Here is a 22851-nt window from a genome sequence, read left to right as displayed (position 1 = left end):
TGAAGCTTACCTACTATATGCTAGACACTCTTCTGAGAGAAAAGGATTATATAAGGGGAAGCACAGGCACAGGCTTAAAGTGGTTGCCCCTCTGGAGGGCATAGGCACTAAACCTTGTGGGCATCACTGCAGCACCTTCTCTGCCAGCATGCAGAGTGCAAGAGCTATGGAGGTGTGACTACTTCCAAATGTATTTTGATGGGTGGAGGCAAAGGGCTGTTGTAAGCCATGGCCACCACAGAGAGTCCCCACTGGTGCAATGCCAAATGGATCTGTGGGAATGGGGCTGCCTCCATTACCCCAAACTAGTAGAACCACATGTATGCAGTTCCAGCCTGGGAGAGTCACCCGCAATGAACTCTGACCCAGGAGAGCTGCAGAATGTGCTGTGCCGACCAAGCCATGGGAGCAGGGCCACCCAAAGCCTTGGGGACAAGACCACTACCCCAGTGTGTCTAGAAGGCAGGATCCCCACCCAAACTGGCCTTAAGTTTTGGGACTTGCTCAGTACCAGTACCCCTTTCTATTTTCCTATTTCTTCCTTTTGGAATGGGAGTGTTTGTTCTATGCCTGTCCCATATTGGTATTTTGGAAGCACCTAACATGCTTGATTTTGCAGGTTGCCAGCTGGAGAGCAGTTTGCTTCAGGATGAATGATCTCACCAGTATCTGATTTAGATGATATTTAGATAAGACATTGAACTTAGACATTTTTTAAAATCATAAACTTTATTTAACCCTATATATTAAGAATATTACCAATTTAATATGTAATATAACAAATTATTAATGAGATATTTTACATTCCTTTTTGTACTAATTCTTCAAAATGTGGTGTCTATTTTATACTTACAGAATATCTCAACTCCAACTAACCGCTATTTTTCCTTCCATTTTTATTGAGATATAATTGACATATATATGTTTAAGGTGTACAAAATAATGATTTGACTTACATACATCATGAAATGATTACCACAATAAGCTTACTAAAAATCCATAGTCTCATATAAATATAGCATAAAAGAAATAGAAAATAAGATTTACTCTTTTAACAACTTTTATATATAACATAGAGCAGTGTTAATTATCTTTGTCATGTTGTAAATTACATATCTAGTACTTACTGATCTTATAACTAGAGGCTTGTACCTTTTGACTACCTTCATCTAATTCCCCCTTCCCCCATGCCCTGTCTCTGATAACCACAAAGCTGATCTCTTTTTCTCTGAATTTGTTTGCTGGTTTTTGAAGTATAATTGACCTACAGCAGTGTGTTAGTTCCTGGTACACAAGATAGTGATTCAATATTTCTGTACATTTAAAAATGATCACCATGATAAGTATAGTTGTCACCTGTCACCTTACAAAGATATTACATAATTATTGACTATATTCCCCACACTGTACATTTCATAATGTAACTAGAAGTTTAATCTCCCTAACCTATTTCTCTCCTCCCCTCAACCACTACTCCACTGACAACTGCCTGTTTATTCTCTTTATCTATGACTCTGTTTGGTTATGTTTTCACGTTTGTTTTGTTTTTTTTAGATTCCACATGTAAGTGAAATCATACAGTATTTGTCTTACTCTGTCTGACTTATTTCACTTAGCATAATACCCCCTAGGTCCACCCATGCTGTGACAAGTAGCAAGATTTCATTCTTTTTTATGGCTGAGTAATATTCCAGTGTGTATATATACCATATATTTCTTATCCATTCATTTGTCGATGGACACTTAGGTTGAACCTAACATATGGGTGCATATATCTTTTAAATTAGTGTTTTCATTTTCTTCGCATAAATACCCAGAGTGGAGTTTCTGGATTTTATGGTAGTTTTATTTTCAATTTTTTAAGGAATCTTCATATTGCTTTCCATAGGGGCTGCACCAGTGTACATTCCTACCAACAGTGAATGAGGGTTCTTTTCTCCACATCTTCACCAACACTTATTATTTCTTGTCTTTTTGATAATAACCATTCTGACAGATGTGAGGTGTTAGCTCATTGTAGTTTTGATTTGCATTTCCCTAATGATTTTGAACATCTTTTCATGCACCTCTGGCTATCTGTATATCTTCTTTGGAAAAATCTCTATTCATGTCCTCTGTCATTTTTTAAACTGTGTTGTTGGTTTCTTTGAAGTGGAATTGTATGATTTCTTTTTTATATTTTGAATATAAAATATATATATATATATATTATCCTTGTATATATCCTTGTGTGTGTGTGTTGTATGTGTGTGTGTGTGTGTGTGTGTGTGTGTGTGTGTATATATATATTCTTGTTGGATATATCATTTGCAAATATCTTCTCACATTCAGTAAGGTGGCTTTTCATTTTGTTGATAGTTTCCTTTGCTGTGAAAAAGCTTTGTAAGTTGATGTAGTCTCACTTTTTTTTTGCTTTTATTTTCCTTGCCTGAGGAGACATATTCCAAAAAATATTACTAAGACTGATGTCAAAGAGCCTACCACTTATGTTTTCTTCTAGATGTTTTATGGTTTCAGGTCTTGTATTTAAGCGTTTAATTCATTTTGAGTTTATTTTTGTATGTGGCATGAGAAAGTAGTCCAGTTTGATTCTTCTGCATGTAGCTAGCTGTCCAGTTTTCCCAAACCATTTATTGGAAAGAGGGTCTTCTCCCCATGGTATTTTCTTGCCTCCTTTGTCGTAGATTAATTTACTATATAAGCATGGGTTTATTTCTGGACTCTCTATGCTGTTCCATTGATCTATGGGACTGTTTTTGTGCCAGTACCATACTATTTTTATTACTGTAGCTTTGTAGTATAGTTTGAAATCAGGACATCTGATATGTCTACTTCTGTACTTCTTTCTCAAGATTGTTTTGGCTATTTCGGGTCTTGTGTTTCCATACAAATTTTAGAATTATTTGTTCTACTTTTGTGGAAAATGCCATTTGTATTTTGATAGGGATTTCATTGAATATTATATTACTGTTATTTTTTCTAGTTTAATTTCATACTGGTGTAAGGTTTTATTCTTTTGAATTTATTAAGGTCTGTTTTATGGCCCAGAATGTGGTCTATCTTAATGAATGTTCTATATGAACTTTAGAAGAATGTGTATTCGCTTTTGTTGGATGAAGTAGTCTATAAATGTCAATTAAATCCAGCTGATTGATGATGCTGTTCAGTTCAATTACTTACTGATTTTTTAACCGTTGTATCTGTCAATTACCAGTAAAGGGGTGTTGAAAAGCACATGTTTCAGTGCTTTTTTGTTGGATGCATATCTTTTAAGGATAGGTATGTATTCTTGGAGAATTAATCCTTCTATTTAATGGCCCTCTTTGTCCCTGATAATTTCCTTGATCTGAAGTCTGCTTTGTTTGAAATGAATAGAGCTACCTCAGCTTTGTTTTTGATTAATGTTAGCGTGGTATATTGTTCTCCGTCCCTATTTTAATCTATATGTCTCTTTATATTTGAAGTCGGTTTCTTGTAGATAATATATAATTAAGTCTTATTTTATAATACACTCTGACAATCTGTGTATTTTCATTGGTGTATTTATACCATTGACATTTAAAGTGATTATTGATATAGTTGGATTAATACCTACCATACTTGCTACATTTTTCTGGTCATGGTCCTTGTTCTTCGTTTCTCTTTTCATTTTCCACTCTTTTTCTGCCTTCTCTGGGTTTAACTGAGTATTTTTTGTGATTCTATTTTTTCTATTCTGTTAACGTATAAATTATACTTTTTTAAAACTCTTTTTTAGTGGTTGCCCTTGCATTTGCAACGTACATTTACAATTTATCCAAGTCCTCTTTCAAATAATACCATACCACTACACTGTTAGTGCCAGTACTTTATAACGGAATGTTTCTAATTCCTCTCTTTAAACCCTTATAACATTTTTGTCATTCATTTCACTATCCATAAGCTATAATCACTGAATACATTGTTGCTATTATTTTAAACTTTTACCTCTTAGACCAGTTAATAATAAGAGTAATAGTGTTTTGTTTACCTTCATTTATTCCTCCTCTAATACTCTTCATTTCTCTATGTAAATATGAATTATTGACCTATAGGTTTCTCTGTGAAGAACTTCTTTTAACATCTCTTGCAAGGGAGATCTACTGGTGACAAATTTTCTCAAATTGTAGATTTGTAGATCAAACAATTGTCCTTGTTTTTATTTCCTCTACTGTCTTTTGTTTATTTGAGAAAGTATTTATTTCTCATTCACCTTTGAAAGGTAATTTCTCTCTTTCAGGCTGGTCTTTTTTTTTTTTCTTTTAACACTTTAAATATTTCATTCCACTCTCTTCTTGTTTACATGGTTTCTTGAGAAAAGTTGGAATGATTCTTGTTGTGCTCTTCCTTCAGTAAGGTGTTTTTTTCTTCTGGCTTCTATCAAGATTTTTTCTTTGTCTTTGGTTTTATTCAGTTTGATTGTGGTATGCCTAGGTGTAGATTCTTTTGATATGTATCCTGATTGGTGTTTTCCAAGATTCCTGGATTTGTGGTTTTGTGTTTATTATTAGTTTTCAGAAATTCTCAGTCATCATTGCTTAAGATATTTCTGCTGTTCCTTTTTCTCTTTCTTCTCCTTCTAGTATTCCCATTTTATGTATGTTACACCTTTTGTTATTGTCCCACAGTTTTTGGATATTCTCTTCTGTCTTTTTCTTTCTTTCTTTCTTTTCCTCATTGCATTTTATTTTTGGAAGTTTATACTGACATTTCTTCAAGTTCACTGATTATTTTCTCACCTATGTCCATCAAAGGAATTCTTCATTTCTGTTATATTGTTTCTGATTTCTAAAATTTCCTTTTGATTCTTTCTTAAGGCTTCTATCTCTCTGCTTACATTAATCCAACTCCTTTTTTTAATGTTGTCCACTTTACCCATTATGGTCCTTGGTATATTAATCATAGTTGTTTTAAATTCCTAGTTTGATAATTATAAAGTATCTGCCATATCTGAGTCTTATTATGATGCTTTCTGTGTTTCTTGAAACTTTTTTTGTCTTTTAGTGTTTTCTTGTAATTTTTGTTGCAAGTCAGACATTATGGGTAAAAGGAACAGAGGTAAATGGGTCTTTAGCATGAGGTTTTATTTATGTGGCTAGAGTTTAGCCTGTGTTTTTTGGTTGCTGTAACTCTAGGTCTCTGGGGCTAAACTTACCTCTGGTGTCCTCGTTTTTATTTCCTCTCTTGTCTTTTGTTTTCCCTAGAGACTTCTTAAATATTATCTGAGAAGAATAATTCTTTTAGTCATATTCCCTTGTTATTATCCAGGAAGCCTGTTGATATGGTGGTAAGGTGTGAGGGCAGGGGTAGTGTTCTACAATTCTACAGTTATGTCTCAGTATTTTAGTGAACATGTGCTTCTGGCCTGTGACTTTCACAAGCATTTCTCAGTTTTGTTTCAGTTTTCCCCCTTAGAAGAGACAGGAAGGGATTTCATTTCTGGAATTGGAAATTTCCCCCTTCCCAGGTCAGTTAAGCTCTGGTAAAGTAGTTTCTCTTGAGGGTAGGCCTTATTAAGAAGGATGAAATGCTCTGTACATATTTTTAAATGGCTAGTTTTCTTATCCCCTTCTCAGAATTACAGTAACATGAGGGAATTTTTCTCAGATCTTCACTGTGAGAACCTGATAGGGCTCCTGGAGGTAAAACTCACAAAAACTTGGGAGTCCCCTAGGACTGGGCCTGCTTAAAATTTTTAACTCTCAATTTTGTCCACCCTGAGCCACTAGAAATTTGCCAATTACAGATTGGCTTTTCCTAGCCCTGTACTGTTTCCCAAGGAGTTTTCTACCCTTGGGCTTCTGCTCTATAAGTTTTGATTCTCTGTATGTGCCTGTCTGTTTATTCAGTTTGCCCTATGACCTCAGTTCTCTGATGGAACTAAGAGGAGTTGACTTTCAGTTTGTTCCATTTTTTTTTTCTTATTGTGTGAATGAAAGAGGTGGCTTCCAAGCTCCTTACATCCCTAGCTGGAATATAAGGGAATTTTTGAGACCTCAAAAACATGTTTGTTGTAAAGTTTTCATCTTTTGAAAACTGGTTAGAATAACCATCTTTTAATTAATGCACTTTAAATGTAAGATAAAATGTAAGATCTTGTGGAATGTTAACTTTTTTCTCATTTTTTTCTTCTCAAATAGATCCTAAATGTCCAGGAGATGTTGATTTTCATAATAGTGACTGGGACATTAAGACAATCACCAGCTCCTTGAAATTCTACCTCAGGTATATCTGATATGATTTGGAACATTCCTTTTCAGAGTTGATGAAATATTTCTGGATGGAGATTGGAGTTAATGTGGTCCCAATTTTCGGAGGTTGGATAGGATTGCTAAAGAAAAAAATAGTGAAAAAAATTTCTGTCAAAGAAGAATGTGCATTAGGAGACTTTAAAATTTGGGAATTTAAGCGAGGGAAGCATTAAAATAATAGAATAGTTATTGAAATATGGCTTTTTTGAAGAAAATTGGCTTTAAAAAAGATTATTTAAAAATCACGCCCTTAAAATAATTGAAGTTTTGTCATTGTGCACAGATAGGGTGATGTCACAAATGGGCTCACTAGTAAAATCAGGAGTTGTGACATTTCAAGGTTGTTAACATGATTTGGTGGATAATAACCATTTTGAAACATTAAATTACATTTACACAAACATAATTTGTGTATTTGTATGTCTTTTGTTATAATGGAAATATAAACCAAAAAACTACAACCATAAAAATGTTAGAACTGAATGAAGTGATGGCAGTTGGGAAAAAAATTAACTTACAAGCAAAATTTGGGGATGCACAATGATGATGAATATATCATTCAGTTTATTGGCATAGATTTATATTACGTAAAAATATTTGTGACATATGTACTTTTTAAAGTCATTCATTTCTTACCATTTTCTATGTCCCATGTATGCACCATACTTTATGTGGTAAAATGTCTTCTTTTCAATTAATGTACTCTTTAGACATTAAGATAGGTACTTTAGCTATGGGAAATGTCATTAATCCAAAATAGATTGGGTCCCAGATATTGCTATTAAATGATCTTCTGCTGTAGCATCATCTTAGAACTTTAAGAAAACATGAATGCTCTTTCCAGGGGTATTTCTCCTGCATATGCCGAAGAAGAAAAGCACTGGTGTTGGAGGGTTTATTCTGTGCTAGGCTGTGTTCTAGTTGCATACGTTGACAATATCATTGTTTTTTTCTCACAATAATCTTATAAGGTAGGTGTTACCATACTCATTTTACAGATGAAGAAATTAAATCATATCCCTCCCCCATTAAGTAATATTCATGATCATGGCTCATATTATTTGAACCTAAGTATCTGACTTATAAGGCCACTGGTATTGGAGCACCTTATTCCCCTATTCCCCACTGCCCAGGGGCTGTGGCCTTCTTGGAGTTGCTTGGGTAATTTAAGAAAGACAGAGCAATCTGCTATGCATACTTTCAGGAGACTCGTGATGATGAGAATAATGCAAGTAAATAACTCTGTGTCTCTAGCCTCCTTAAAAGGAGTTAGTTTTTTCAGAGATTTATATAGAGTAAGTCCCTCCCACATTACGTCTTTCCCAGCTTATCCCATAACAAGCAGTGTAGCTCTTTTGAAAGATGAGAAGATTGAGCCTGAAAGTTTGAGTGGCCTGTACCCCCAATAAGAGATATTTGTTCTTAAGTGTCTTATCCATGAACACTTAATATGTACTAGCCAGTCAACCCCCTTTAGATTTCTTAAATATGTCAGTATTTTCATAGTGGACTTCCTCCATCTGTGTTCTAGGCACCTAACTCACTGCTTGTCTCCAACACTTCTAGAAAATTACTGTAAAAAACATCCCTTCTCTCTTCTGTATCTTTACCCTCTCTCATTCAACAGGCTTTTTCCTCTCAGCATGTAAATATGCTCCAACATTACACATCTCTTTGTGTTCATTTATTCTACCATTCACTAAACCATTCAGTAAACATTTCCTGACCTACTCTATGCCTAGCATGGTGTCTGGCAATAGCCATACAGTTGTGAGTAGATATGACCTTAAAAAGGTTATAGTACAGTGAAGTGGACAGACAAAAGACAAATAATTATACAAATATAATGTGCTATGATAAGTTCTCTGAAGGAAAAGTGCAAGGTGCTATGCAGTCATATAATAGGAAGGCCTAACTTGTTCTGTTTTTTAGTTTGGAATGATGTTTGAATTATAACTTGGAGTCAACTGGGGGTGGAGGGAGGCAGTTCCAGACAAAAATAACTTCATATGCAAAGACCTTGAAGCAAGAGGAAGACCCTTTTAAGAAACTACATGTACCAGTTTACGTGGAGTATTGAGTGTAGACAGGGAGGGAGAGATATGTAGGGGCCAGATCATACAAGGGCTTTTAGGACATTTTAAGAATTGGGGTATTAATTTATATTAAAAGGAATGAGGATATATTGAAAGATTTTTAAGCAGGAGGTTATATGATGAGATTTGCATTTTGAGAAAAACATAGAGAGATGAGATTAGAGAGAGGCAAAATAAGTAGAGGTGGAAACCAATTAGCAAGCTATTGCTGTGGTCCCAGAAAGAGATGATGCTTCTGTGTGGACTAGGGAGTAGTGGTGGGGATAGATAGAAATAAGCATATTCAAGAGATTTAGAGAGTAAACTTGGATATGAAGATGGAGGAGAGGGAGATAAAAGAATGGCTTCCACATTTCCAACCCATACAACCAAATGATGGTCATACATTTACTGATTTGGGAAACAGAAGAAAATGACTAAATTTGAGGGATATGACAAGTTACGTTTTGGATATGTCAAATTTCGGTGTCTTTGAAGAAATCAGGACAAGAATTTTAAGTAGGCAATTTGATATATAGGAAATATATAGGAATGAAACTCAAGAATTCTGGGCTCGAGCTAAAAAATTGAGAATCATCAACAGTGTAGATGATAATTGGAGTGAGGAGCTTAGATGAGATTGCCTAGTGAGATATTTCACCCCTTCCCAATCTAGCTTCAGTGAATGAAATAATATACACTCCCTGTCTCTGCTTCTTAATGTCCCAGTTTACTCCTTAACCCACTGCAGTCTGACTCCCGCCCCCTCTGCTCTACTGAAGCTGCTCTTGCCAAGGTCGCCAGTGATTCCCTCAATTCTAAACACAATGGACAATTGTCAGCCTTTACTTTATTTGACCTCTTTGTAGCATTTGAAGCTGTTAACAAGCCCTCCTTGAAACTTCTTCTTTTGGATTCTGCTAATCCATTGTTTTTGGATTTTCTCTCACCTGTTTGACAATTTTTAGAAGTCCCTTTTATGGACTTTCTACCTGGTATTTCCTAGGGCTTTCCTCTCTTTTTACTACACTGAGGGGATGGAAAATTCAAATATCCACAAGAGCCAGGACATGAAAATGACTGAAGTAGACTTCTTTTATGTTAAACATGTTGCATATAAAACCTTGACTTGCATAGCAATCCCTTTGTTTATATATAAACAGCAATATTCTTTATTTCCACAAATAACCATATGGACCCAATATAGACAGATCTTTCAGTTTTTCAGTAGAGGCAGACAATATTGACTTCTATGTATAATATACAATTTTTTTCGTATTCTGATGACTCATTCAATTCCATTTCTTTTTTACACACTACTCTGGACAGGGAAGAATTGTTGAAAGGTCTCATGTAGCTGTTGCCTGCCAGTTTGTCATCTTTCCTTGAGCAGTGGTATCTGTTCTCATGGTTCTAATCACCCTCCTAGGCTCATGATTTCCACATCTACTTCTCAGATCTAGAAAGGCACTCCATCCATCTTCCTAATAAACATCTGCCTTTGGCTATCCCAGAAACCCTCTGACATAGCATCTCCACTTCCCTCTCAATCAATTTCTAACCTATTCAGTCACGTAAACCAGATTACTCTCTCCATCATCAACATATGCAATTATTGAAGCTCTGTCTCTAATGTCTTTCAAATGACTCTCCTCACATTTTCTTTCTATCCCTAATGGCACTATTTTCGTTTAGGTCTTTATTATTTCTCACCTAGATTACTACAATAATAGCAGTGGCAAGCAGTATAAAGTAGTGATTAAGAACATGGACTTGAGACAGACTGCTAAATTCTGCCACTTACTAATTGTGTGGTCTAGGATGAACTATTTAACTTTTCTGAAGCTCAGTTTCCTTATCTATAAAATAGAGATAATAACAATATCTACCTTACAGGGTTGTCATGAGAATTAACTGAGTAAATATATATAAACCACTTAGAACAGTGGATAGTTTGTTATTATTATTATTAGTGTATTACTTCCTTCCTCTGAGCCATGCATCACCTACATTTTGTATATGGAACTCTCCTCAACTAGACTATTAGCTCCTTGGAGGTTTAGACTATGTCTAATTCATCTGGATCCCCAATACCTGGCACAATGCCAGTCCCCAGTAGGTGCTCAGCCAACACTTTTTTTTTTTTTGGCTGCACCACACAGCAAGCGGGATCTTAGTTCCCCAACCAGGGGTCGAACCCATTCCCCCTGCAGTGGAAGTACGTAGTGTTAACCACTGGACCGCCAGGGAAGTCCCTCAGCCAATATTTTTTGACTAAATAAAGAAACCTATTTGAGGCTCAATTTCCTTCTCCATTAAATGGGTATTTGAATTACTGCTTCACCTCACAGGATCTTTGGAAGGATCAAATGGGAGGACAGATATAAAAGCACTTTGGAAACTGAGGAACTATCCAACTGTAAGGACTTCATAGTAGCATTCATAGTGGGTCCACTTTGGAATTTTGCAGGACTGATTTGTGCCTCTTTTCACTTTGGGGAATGAATTGGAGACCCTGCACAAGGTCTCAGCTCATACTTTTATAGGTCTTCTGCTGAATTACTAGCAACTAGGATTACTCTGACAAAGTTTCAGATGAAGAGAGAAATGTATGTAGTCATTAATCTGTGGAGCTCAGAAACTTCAGCCTTGCTGCTCACAGAACTGCGCATCTAAGGCCTTGCTACTCCCTCCCCAAAGGAACTTACAGTCTTCATTAATTTCAGGAATCTTTCTGAACCTGTCATGACCTATAGACTTCACAAAGAGCTGGTCTCTGCTGCCAGTAAGTATTTATGTTACTTAGTTAATTGTGTTGTCCTCGCTTCTAAGTAATATTTACAGCAACAAGCCTAGAAGACTGCTTGAGGGAAAGTGAGGGAAAAAACAAACATATACACAGATTTTGTCCACTGTCAAATGAGAGTATTCTTACTTGCTAACTCAAGTGTTGTATTATTTTTCATAAATCAATGTTAGTTGAGTGAATTGGAGAAAACTGGCTAACGAGGGATATGACAGGTCTGAGGATTTTATTGATTGATTTTGCCTCTTACATCAGAACAAGATGGCTCACATTGCCAGGGGACAGCAAAATGTTTCCATTACGGTTACTATTTCAGCATTTTTTCAGCACTTTGCCTTTTCAAATGCTTTTCAATTGTGTTGTGAATTATTACTCCTAATCTTTTAGTGCTAGCATCACATTTTTTTAGATGATAAGACCGATGGTGAGGGTGGAAGGGTACATAGGAAATAAGGCATATAGAATCACTTAAAAAGTTGGCAGCTGAAGAAGCATTAAAAGTTTTGGCTGAGGCCACTGTATGAGAATCCCTTCCTACCTTGATGTGACTCTTATGCATTATGCCTTGTATGGTTTCAGGAAAATGATTCAGGGGATTTGTCTTCATAATGAATATTTGTTGAGGCAAGAGAGCTTTGATCTTTACTCTGAGGTCTCCCAGTGATTTTCATAGGAACCCAGAGGCAGAAGCATACCTCCTAGTTCCACAAGGAAAGTGGGTGGGCAAGGGATTCCAGCTGAAAGTTTACATGTGGAACTTTAGGAGCAACCTGCTGTATCCAGAATTCTGACTTGCTCTGAGACAGTCTTGTCTTCTCTACTCATATTTCTTTTCTCTTCTCTCTTCTAATTCTTCATCTTTCTAGGCCTATTTCTTTGTTTTCAATCTATGTTTTTATCTTTTAGTCAGTCTCTCTCCCTCCCTCTCTTTCTTTCAGTGTCTGTTTCTTGGTCTCTCTTTGTCATTGTGTCCCTGTGTCTATATCTCTCTCTCTTTCCATCTCTTTGACTCTATGTGTCTCTGATTGTGTCTGTGTGCACATGTGCACGTGTGTGTGTGTGCCTGTGTGTATATGTATGAGAGTTTGCTTGATCCAGTTGCCCAGAAGGCAAAACTATCTCTCTGTTCTCTCTCAGAGTCTGACAACCTGGATTATCGGCTGGGAGCTATTCATTCCTTAGTATATAAGCTACCGGAAAAGAACAGAGAGATGCTGGAACTTCTTATAAGACACCTGGTCAAGTAAGTAACTTCTAGGTTTTCAGGAAGAGTTCCTATTAGAGGGATGGCCCACATGGTAGCACTGCAGATAAACTGTCTGTCAGCTCATTAAGTCCCAGCCCCCAACTGCTTCATCCTGGGCAGTCTGAGTGCTCTGTGAGAAAGGCAGTTTTCCCTTTACCCTTATATATATCCTCTCAGGGTCATCATGCATCTTAGTTGAGGGGTTGTCTCAGTTGAATGGTAACACCAGGTAGAATGGTGGCTGAACACAGGCTTTGCTGTCAGATAAACGTGGGTTCAAATCCCAGCTGTGTAATCTTAGGAAAACCTCTCTTAGCCTGTTTGGTCATCTATAAAATGAGAGTAGTATTCCCTACCACATAAGACTGTTGTGTGGATTTGAATGAACACAGGTGAAGTACGGGGCACATAGGAAGTTCTCAAGACATGGGAGTTATGATTATGGTCACCTTCTTTGCTTGGGTGTGGCATGTAGGAACAGATAGCAGCATTCCAGAGAGTAGGTCTGGTGATGGGCTCTAAGATGGGTGGGTGTAAGGGCATGTGTGCCCCACTGTGGTGTTTCCTGGCATGAAGGTTCAATGTTGTAAATAAAGATGAATTTACTTTACTCATAAAAGGCTAGCTGCTCTAAGGAAACAGTATGGTGCAGCAGAAAATACTCTGTCCAGGAGTCAGCAAACCTGGGTTCTAGTGTCAGTTCTGCTACTAGCTTTCTTGATGACCATGGGCAAGTCACTCTTAAGACCACGCCTGGTGTATTAAAAAGTAAATAAGTGAGACAACAAGGTTAGAAAAATTGTGATGCCTTTTAAGTGTTTGTGTTTAACAAAATAAAGCTATCAGCACACTCATAAATGCATTGATGAGATATTTTAACCTCATTTGGAGAATATCTCAAAACACCTAAAATTGAGGCCCTTAGTGAAGGTTAAATGGCCCTCTTTGCCTCCTGCTGTAATAAATCCTGATCACTCTGGACCTCTGGACCTCAGGTTCCCCTGTGATATGATAATATCTCTCCAAGATCTGACCAACTCTGACATTCTAAGTTTTTTGTTTTGGGTTTTTTTTTAAATACGTCTATAGCCAATATTGCAGACAAATAGGCAGAATTAACAAGACAATGGCTTTTATATTTATTGCCAATGTTTGTAATTTGGGCTAATAGCAAACATTAAAAAGCATTTTCTTTCCAAAAAATTGTTTATGATAATCTCCGTAAGGTACAAGAATCAGCACATGTTGTTAATTTGAAGTTGCCCGGGGAAAAGGGACTTTGGGTTCAAATTTCAGCTTTATTGCTAATTTGCTATGAACCTAAAGAAAGTCCATCCTACTCTCTGGGCCTCAGTTTGGTCATCTATAATATGAGGGGACTGGAATAGCTAATCTCAAAGGGTTCTTCCAGCTCTTACTTTCTAAGAGTCTTAATATGTGACATGAGCCAAGGATTCAGTTGAAGATTCTCCTACTAGCAGTTAGTGAGAGACACCTACCTCCCTCCACCAAAAGGCTGGCCATCTACCTTACTTGAAGAATCTTGCTCCTCAAAATCCTTAGAACAAAAGGAACAATAGACACAAAACACAGAACTAGAATGACAAATAACCTTAAATATGTGAAAAACTCTGCACGTTAACTTGTAATAAGAAAAATGCAAATTAAACCTATATTGAGATACCATTTTTTGGCAAACCCTAAAGCTTGACCACATTCTGTTTATGAGACTTTGGGGCACAGGGAGTCCAACAGATTGCTGGTGTTAATGCAATACAAATACAGACCTACAGGAGGGGAATTTGGCAATATCTAACAAATCTGCATTTTCAGTTATCCTTTAACCCAGCAACTCCACTTTTAGGCATCTACTCTGAAGACATACCTCCACAAATACAAAACAACATATGCACAAGTTTGTGTCAGTGCAGTGTAATTTTTAGTAACAAAATATTGGAAGCAACATAAATATCCAACAATAAGTGACTAGTTATGTAAATCATGGTATATTCAAGCATTGTGGTATTATATAGTCATTAAAAAGAATGAGGAAAATACGAATTTTGTTATTGAAGTGATTTCCAGATGCATTACAAATTTCTGTACAAAAACTTATACACAAATATTCATAGCAGCATTATTCATAGTTGTCCAAAGGTGGAAACAGCCCATATGACCACCAAATGCTGACTGGAAAAAATAAAATGTGGAATAAACATACAATGGAAAATTATTCAGCCATAAAAGGACTTAAGTATATGGATGAACCTTGAAAATATTATGCTAAGTGAAAGAAGCCAGACACAAAAGGCTACATATTACATTACTCCATTTTTATGAAATGACCAGAAAAGACAAATCTATAGAGGCAGAATGTAGGTTAATAGTTGCCTAGGACTGAGACATGGGAAGTAACAGCTAATGGTTACAGGGTTTCTTTTTGGAGTGGTGAAAGTGTTCTGGAATTAGATAGTGATGATTGTTGGACAACTCTGTGAATATATTAAAAACCATTGAATTGTACCTTTTAGAAGGGTAGATTTTATGGTATATGAAATATATCTCAATAAAGCTGTTATAAAAACAAACTAATGAAAGTGGTTACTACGGAGGTGTTGACCTGAAATAGACTACCAGATATTTTTTCAGCAAAGATGGGTTTATTTGGAATGAGCAGAGATTTGTAATTTGGAATCTGCAACCATGCCAAACAATGGGCAAGTCCTCACATGACAAGGGAAGGACAACGCTTTTATAGAGGGGAAATGGAAGTTGGGAGGGCTATAGTAAACAAAGAGTCCATAGCTTTTCATTGGCTTGAGTCCTTGGCAGGAAAGAAAAATCTGTTTTCTTCCTGTTGGGCTCTGCTATCATGGCAGGGTATGAGAGCTCCCCCTTCTGGTCTCCGGACTATATTTAACTGAGGCTTCTCTTTTTTTTCTTTTCTACAGGGGATAGGTGGTGACTAGGGTGGAAGGGACAAGGATGAGAGCTAGATTCCTCTGAGTCCACCTCCTTCTATGGTTTTGACTTTTGAGCCATATTAATATTTTAGGTATCCAAAAAGTAAAATTAAATGAGAAGGAAAACATTACAAACCCTAAAATGGAATGCAAAAAAATCAAATGAATCTAAATGTTTATCAAATTCATAGCATAGTCATACAGAGAAAACAGTTATTTCATCCAACTTGTCAACACAGCCTCTGATTCATGCTAATGAAATATATTCTAAAAACAGGAAAAACTGCAAAAAAAGTTGTAAGCATCACCCAGTAGGTTTATTAGTACTAGTAATATTATAATTATAACTTGAAATTATTTTATGTATATGTATCTCATAAGGATAAAGTAAAAAATAGTAAATATAGTAATATTATCAGAAGCCAAGGTTTATGGTGTAAGAAAAAGAGATGTGGATACAAAATTCAAGATGTAAAGAAAAAAAATTCTCTAATGGTAAAGTTGAATTGAGAATTCCAATATGAACTCATGATTTAAAAACAAAACAACAAAATCTTCTATTCACTTAACCAGTCTTGAAATGATTCTACCCAAGAAAGCAATAAACACATGTAGTGCCCAGATCTTTTGTCTCTAAATAACATTCCCTTCTCAAAAGTGCCAAGTCTTCTTAGAGAACTGGCTGATCCCAGGTCTGGGGCAAGGAAAATACAAGGTCAGTCTTGGATCAAGTATACCTTTGTAAGCAAAGAAGAGCTCATTCACTAATAGGGTCATGTCACAAAGATTCAGGAATCTGCTTGAAAAGGCTGACACTGATTACAACTGGAGCAACCGAAACATCAAAAACAATGAGTGCTGTATTTGATAATAACATTTTGAATAAATAAAAATCCATGGGAGGTAGTTAGAGTAAGGAAAGCCCTTTATTCCTGAAGAATACCAGCTAATAAGTGTGGCAGGAATGATAGAATTAGAAAAACTAGTTTCCAAAAAGCTACAGTAATCAAAACAGTGTGTTATTGGCACAAAAACAGACACATGGATCAATGGAACAGAATAGAGAGCCCAGAAATAAACCCACGCACCTATGGTCAGTTAATCTATGACAAAGGAGGCAAGAATATACAATGGAGAAAAGACAGTCTCTTCAATAAATGGTGCTGGGAAAACTGGACAGCAACATGTAAGAGAATGAAATTAGGACATTCTCTAACACCATACACAAAAATAAACTCAAAATGGATCAAAGACCTAAATGTAAGAGCAGATACTGTAAAATTCTTAGAGTGAAACATAGGCAAGACACTCTTTGACATAAATTGTAGCAATGTTTTTTTGATCTGTTTCCTAAGACAAAGTAAACAAAAGCAAAAAAAAAAAAAAGAACAACAACAAAAAATGGGACCTGATTAAACATAAAACCTTTCACACAGTGAAGGAAACCATAGACAAAATAAAGACATTCTACCAAATTGGAGAAAATATTTGTAAAAGATATGACCAATAAGGGGTTAATATCTAAAATATATGATCAGCTCATGCAACTCAATATTGAAAAAACAACCCGATTAAAACATGGGAAGACTTGAATAGATATTTTTCCAACAAAGGTATACGGATCACCAGACACATGAAAAGTTGCTCAACATTGCTAATAATCAGAAAAAGCAAACAAAACCGCATTGAGATATTACCTCACACATGTCAGAATGACTGTCATCGGTGGGGATGGTGGTGGTGGGATGAATTGGGAGGTTGGGACTGACATATATACACTACTATGTATAAAAAAGATAACTAATGAGAACCTACTATATAGCACAGGGAACTCTACTCACTGCTCTGTGGTGACCAAATGGGAAGGAAATCCAAAAAAGAGGGGAATCTGTGTATACATATAGCTGATTCAGTTTGATGCACAGCAGAAACTAACACAACACTGTAAAGCAACTATACTACAATTAAAATTATTTAAAAAAACATGGACAGCACCAGATGATTTTGATGTTGTAAACGGTAAGGACAAAGTGTCATGCAGTGTTGATTAAGTGAAAGGTACTCATTGCAAAAGCAAGGGTGTAAGGATGAGTAAGAGGAAAATAATTTTTAATTGACTCAGAAAGGTATTAATTTTATAATCTCATGTTTTGAATCAATCAAATGTGACACATTATAACCTGCTACCACTTTTCATACAGAGAAGGTAGCATTTGGCAGAGTTTAAAAATCAGAATTCAGCTTTTATAGAAAAATAAATAAAGCTTTGGATATGAGTATAAGCTTGACATAACTAAATATTTTTGAGAAAAATTAATAAAAAGGAATTTTAAATGGATGCTCCAGTTCCTACATAATTTGTAACTTTTCCCCCTAAGTTCAACAGTATATCATAAGAATAAGTGGGAACATCCTGGAGCTAAGGGATAATTTTGACCATGCTCTGCAAGTAAACACTACTGATCTGCTACCAAATGAGGCCAACTCCAAGGAAACCTTTGCATTCAAACCAGGAAATATCTCAGAAGAAAATGCAACCCACATATTCATTGCCATTCAAAGTGTGGATAAAAGCAATTTAACATCAAAAGTATCCAACTTTACACAAGAAGCTTTGGTTATTTCTCAAGCAGATCACAGTCCTGGTGAAAGTCATCCAAATCCCAGAGTTAACATTTCTACCTTGGTAATGTCAGTGGTTGGATCTGTTGCAATAGTTAGTGTTATTTTAAGTGCCACTATTTATATTTTAAAGAAGAAAAGAAATGCAATTAGATTGAGGACTGGATTTTAATAAAATAAACAAAATTGAAGGATACTGTGAATTTTTAAATTCTGTGTGGATCATTAGCTCATGAAAATAATTTTAAGAAGTCTGAATGGATACGTAGATTAAATATAAATACCCAGAGATATTTGAAATACTGTAAATCAATATTAAAAGTATAATTTTATTTACTCATTGTTTCATTTATCATCCATAGTGATAAATAAAACTATTTTCTTCTTGCTAAACAAACAAACAAACAAAAAGAATGACTGTCATCAAAAAGGAACCCTAGTATGCTGCTGGTGAGAATGTAAATTGGTGCAGCCACTATGGAAAATATTTGGAGGTTCCTCAAAAAACTAAAACTAGAATTACCATATAATCCAGCAGTTCCACTCCTGGGTATATATACAAAGAAAAAAAACCACTAATTCAAAAATATACACGCACCCCAGTGTTCATAGAAGCATTATTTACAAAAGCTAAGATGTGGAAGCCTAAGTGTCCATCAACAGATGAATTGATAAAGCAGCTGGTATATATACATACAATGGAATATTACTCAGCCATAAAAGGAATGAAATTTTGCCATTTGCAACAACATGGATAGACTTGGAGGGTATTATGCTAAGGAAATAAGTCAGGCAGAGGAAGACAAGTACTGTATGTTGTCACTTATATGTGGAATCTAAAAAATAAAACAAACGAATGTACATAATAAAACAGAAACAGGCTCACAGATGTAGAGAACAAACTAGTGGTTACCAGTGGGGAGAGGGAAGTGGAGAGGGGTAAGATAGTGGTAGAGGACTAAGGTACAAAGTACTATTTATAAAATAAATAAGCTACAAGGATATATTGTACGGCACAGGGAATATAGCCAATATTTTATAACTTTGAATGGAGTATAATCTATAAAGATATTGAATCACTATGTTATACACCTAAAACTAATATTGTAAATCAGCTACACTTAAGAAAGAAAACAAAAAGAAAAACTACGAGTTTGCAAGCTCAACACCCTGTTTCAGGCATGGATCAAAACCACTGAGTAAAAGATTTTTTAGGAACAAGATATTCATATAGTTTCAAAGTATTACCCACAGATTACTTACTAATTACAAATGGAAACTGTATCTTTACAATGAAGTTATCTGGCAAATACCACCTTAATTAATTGATCAAATTTAGCATCACTAATAATGATACAAACTGACCTTATCTACCTTCTGTTGGGATACAGTAAGAAGTATACAACATAAACAAATATTTTTGCCAAGAATGTTTAACCCCAATCAAATTTAGCCTTTTAAGTTTACAGGAAATACAGGGTATAGAAAAATGCAGAATGTTTGACATTCTTTGAGACAACTAGCTTGGAATTTTTATAAAAGTCAATGCCCTGGGGAAAAAAGGTAGTGGTACTGTTTTGTATTAAGAGGCTAAAGAAACAGAAACAAATGCAGTGTATGAACTTTGGATCTAGATTTGAAACACCCACCTATAAAATAATTTTTTCATGATATTTGAGAAAATTTGAATATGGACCAGATATCAGATGATATGGAATTATTATAAATTTTCCTCGGTATAAAAATGTTATTGTGGTTTTTTAGGACAGCATGCTTATTATTTGGAGATGAATACTAAAATATTTAGTGTTGAAACAATTTACTTCTAAAGGGCTCAGAAAAAAAATATACAGAGAGAACAAGCAAATGTAGGAAAATGTTAATTCCTGAATTTAGGTATAGACAGTATTAATGTTCATAGTACCATTCTTTCAACTTTTTTGTATCTTTATAACCAAGAGTTATAGGGAAAATGCAAGTAAAATAAGCTTAGTTCTAACAGGGAAATTTACACAGGAGAAGAAAATCTATGTGCTTTCAAAATTCACATAATTTTCCTGCCTGCCAACCACTGCTTTCACAAGCTATATTATAATTATAACTTATGCCTTCTTAGTGTGTTCCCACTGCTGGCCCATTTTCTAGGCTAATTACAGGCAAACACAAATTGACATCAGCCAATTTGAGATTCCCAATTATTCCATTCTTTTTGCTTTTTACCTATTGCTTCCATTAATCTGAAGTAGGAGAACGGTACAGGTTACCTCCCCCACAATCTCATGACCGGTGGCATATACAATGCAAGCAAGCCTCAGGCCTAATTCTGCTACTTATGCAGGTATTTATCTCGAAGCAGATTCAAAACAGTTGTACAACCTGTTCTGTAAACTCAGTGAAGTCTCAGCTCTCTTTCCTTTCAGTTGCTCTGACTGCATCATGCATTAAAGTTTAAATTGAAACAGATGAGATAATATTACAGCAACGCAATTGTAGTCAGGCAATAAAATCCCATGATCTAATGCCCAAATGCAAGACCAAGACCCCTCTGCAATCCTAGGCTTGGGCTACCATTCTATAGGGTGTGAGCTCTTAGGCTTATTAGAATCTTCTTATTTTTGTAATAATAGCACTTGTTATTTCTGAAGCAATACCATTGCATTGTAGAGATTAGAAAATATAGAAGAGCAAAAAAAGTCAATAAACAAAAATAAAAGCTTTCTATTCTCAGCATCCAAAAATCACTACTATTAATATATTCGTGCTTTTTCTTCTGGATCTTTCTGTGTGTGTGTGTGTGTGTGTGTGTTTATGTATACACACACCCCACACACAAACACATTTACATTTTTTACCAAATTGAGGTTATGCTGTTCAGTAACACCAAACTTTTTTCAGTTCAACAATTTCTACCTTTTTTCAGTTCAACAAGTTCTACCTCTCCAGACCATATTAACATTTCCTTAGTTGACCCAAAAATTTGTTGTTCTGTAGAGTCTTTTTTGTTTTTTTAACATCTTTATTGGAGTATAATTGCTTTACAATAGTGTGTTAGTTTCTGCTTTATAACAAAGTGAATCAGTTATACATACACATATGTTCCCATATCTCTTCCCTCTTGCATCTCCCTCCCTCCCATCCTCCCTATCCCACCCCTGTAGGTGGTCACAAACCACCGAGCTGATCTCCCTGTGCTATGCGGCTGCTTCCCACTAGCTATCTATTTTACATTTGGTAGTGTATATATGTCCACGCCACTCTCTCACTAGTTTTGTCTACTTTCGTCATTGTATTTTTCAGCTTGTTCCCCTATTTTCTTTATTTCTTATAAAGTAGAGGTTGTATTTTAAGGCTAGATGGATTCAAGTTAACTATTTTGGGGATAGAACACATCACAGGTGATTTTGTGTACCTTATGCTGCATCACATCTGAAGATTCATAATATTAGTTGACCCACCTTACTGATGTTAAGATTGATCATTGCTCTATTCTAACCTGTCAATGAAAGCTTGAGAATGTCTATACAATATTTCTAGCCAATCCACAATCCATTTATCTTGACACATCTAAGCAATGAGAAGTCAGTTTGCCACCTACCATGCTAATTAACAGAGCCATTGGTGTTGATTGGAGATGAAGTTAGCTGAAACTTATAGTAGCCCCTCTGGCTTCTGATTAGAGTCTTTTAAATACTAATTAATCAGCCCTAGAGTATGTAAATATGCATTTAAAATTAGAATACTACAACCATAACTGACCTGTCCTAGGGTGTGCATGAAAACTAACAAACACATATATCAAATTTCATCCATTCTAAAGGGCACTTTTCTTTTTCAAATTGTAACCTGAATTCTGGATGCATCTTAGAATCAATTGTTTCTTAAAATCACTGTTGTCAGGTAGCGGTTTTTATGTAATTATCATAGCGTCTACATGCATGAACATGATCATAGCTGCTCATGTTGTAGTCATTTTAGTTAAATTATGTTCATTGTTGAGTTTATTTCCTATTTAAAATGTCTTCAAAAATATTACATAATTATTTGACTGTGAAAGTTTCTTCTTTCTCAGTGGTACATAATAAAATAATGGTGTGATTGCAACTGATGACATTGATGAAATTTAGGACATTGTACTGGCTATGTTGCAGTATTTAAAGTAAATTATGAATAATATAACACCAATGGTCGAAACCAAAGCTGTCTGCCCTTACGGGCATCAGGGATTGGGATGTTACCAAAAGCTCAGCTTCTCTGTACACCAGTGCCAAATCAAACCTTGGAGACAGAGTTTGGGGTGAATAGAAAAGGATAGCTTTATTATTTTGCTAGGCAAAGGGGGACACAGCTGGTGCCTGCCTGAAAAGCTATGTGTCGCAACCCCAGAGGATTTGATGAAGGGTTTTATAACAGTGGTTCAAGGGTGGGGTCTCTGATAAGATTAGGTTATGTGTAGGGCCTGCACTCCTCTAATCTGGCCTCAGGTAATCATCTTGATGAGCTTCTCTGGTTCCTTTAGTCTTTCCTCAGGTGGTTTCCTGGCTGCTTCTCCCTTGATTAGCAGCTGTTCAAACCCTCCCTTTGGAACACAGGGAAAGTCATGCAGGCTGGAGCCTTGCCTACAAGAAATGGGGAGGCCTGAGAGCCCCACAGGGCCCTGCTTGGTCTCACTCCCCACTTTTTATTTGATCCTCCTCAATCTTGAGGAGAACAGATATTAGATTAGAAAGGGAACAATCATTTTGGATAGAAATGTTAATCATAAACTCAGCAGAGGAACTTGGTTTTAGGGGAACTCGGTTTTAATCCCCACTTTGGTTTTATCTTTCCCCAAATCTTTCAGGGAACTGGGTGATGACCATTCTACTTCCTG

At 35.9% G+C, this 22851-nt stretch overlaps 1 protein-coding gene across 1 annotated transcript in view; it reads left to right on the top strand.

Moving 5' to 3' along the window:
* The first annotated feature begins 353 nt into the window (after positions 1 to 353).
* The window catches only part of LOC103085003 (oligophrenin-1-like), a 141422-nt gene continuing 118924 nt past the window's right edge, over positions 354 to 22851 (top strand). The window contains exons 1-4 of the mRNA XM_007445571.1: positions 354 to 513; positions 6159 to 6243; positions 11071 to 11129; positions 12288 to 12393. Coding sequence (XP_007445633.1) covers positions 354 to 513; positions 6159 to 6243; positions 11071 to 11129; positions 12288 to 12393 — 410 coding nt within the window. The remainder of the gene's footprint in view (positions 514 to 6158; positions 6244 to 11070; positions 11130 to 12287; positions 12394 to 22851) is intronic.

The sequence above is a fragment of the Lipotes vexillifer genome, unplaced genomic scaffold (genome assembly GCF_000442215.2).
Source record: "Lipotes vexillifer unplaced genomic scaffold, Lipotes_vexillifer_v1.1 scaffold348, whole genome shotgun sequence".
Lineage (NCBI taxonomy): Eukaryota > Metazoa > Chordata > Mammalia > Artiodactyla > Lipotidae > Lipotes > Lipotes vexillifer.
Note: the sequence above shows the minus strand (reverse complement) of the source record. Positions and strands in the feature narration are given on the sequence as shown.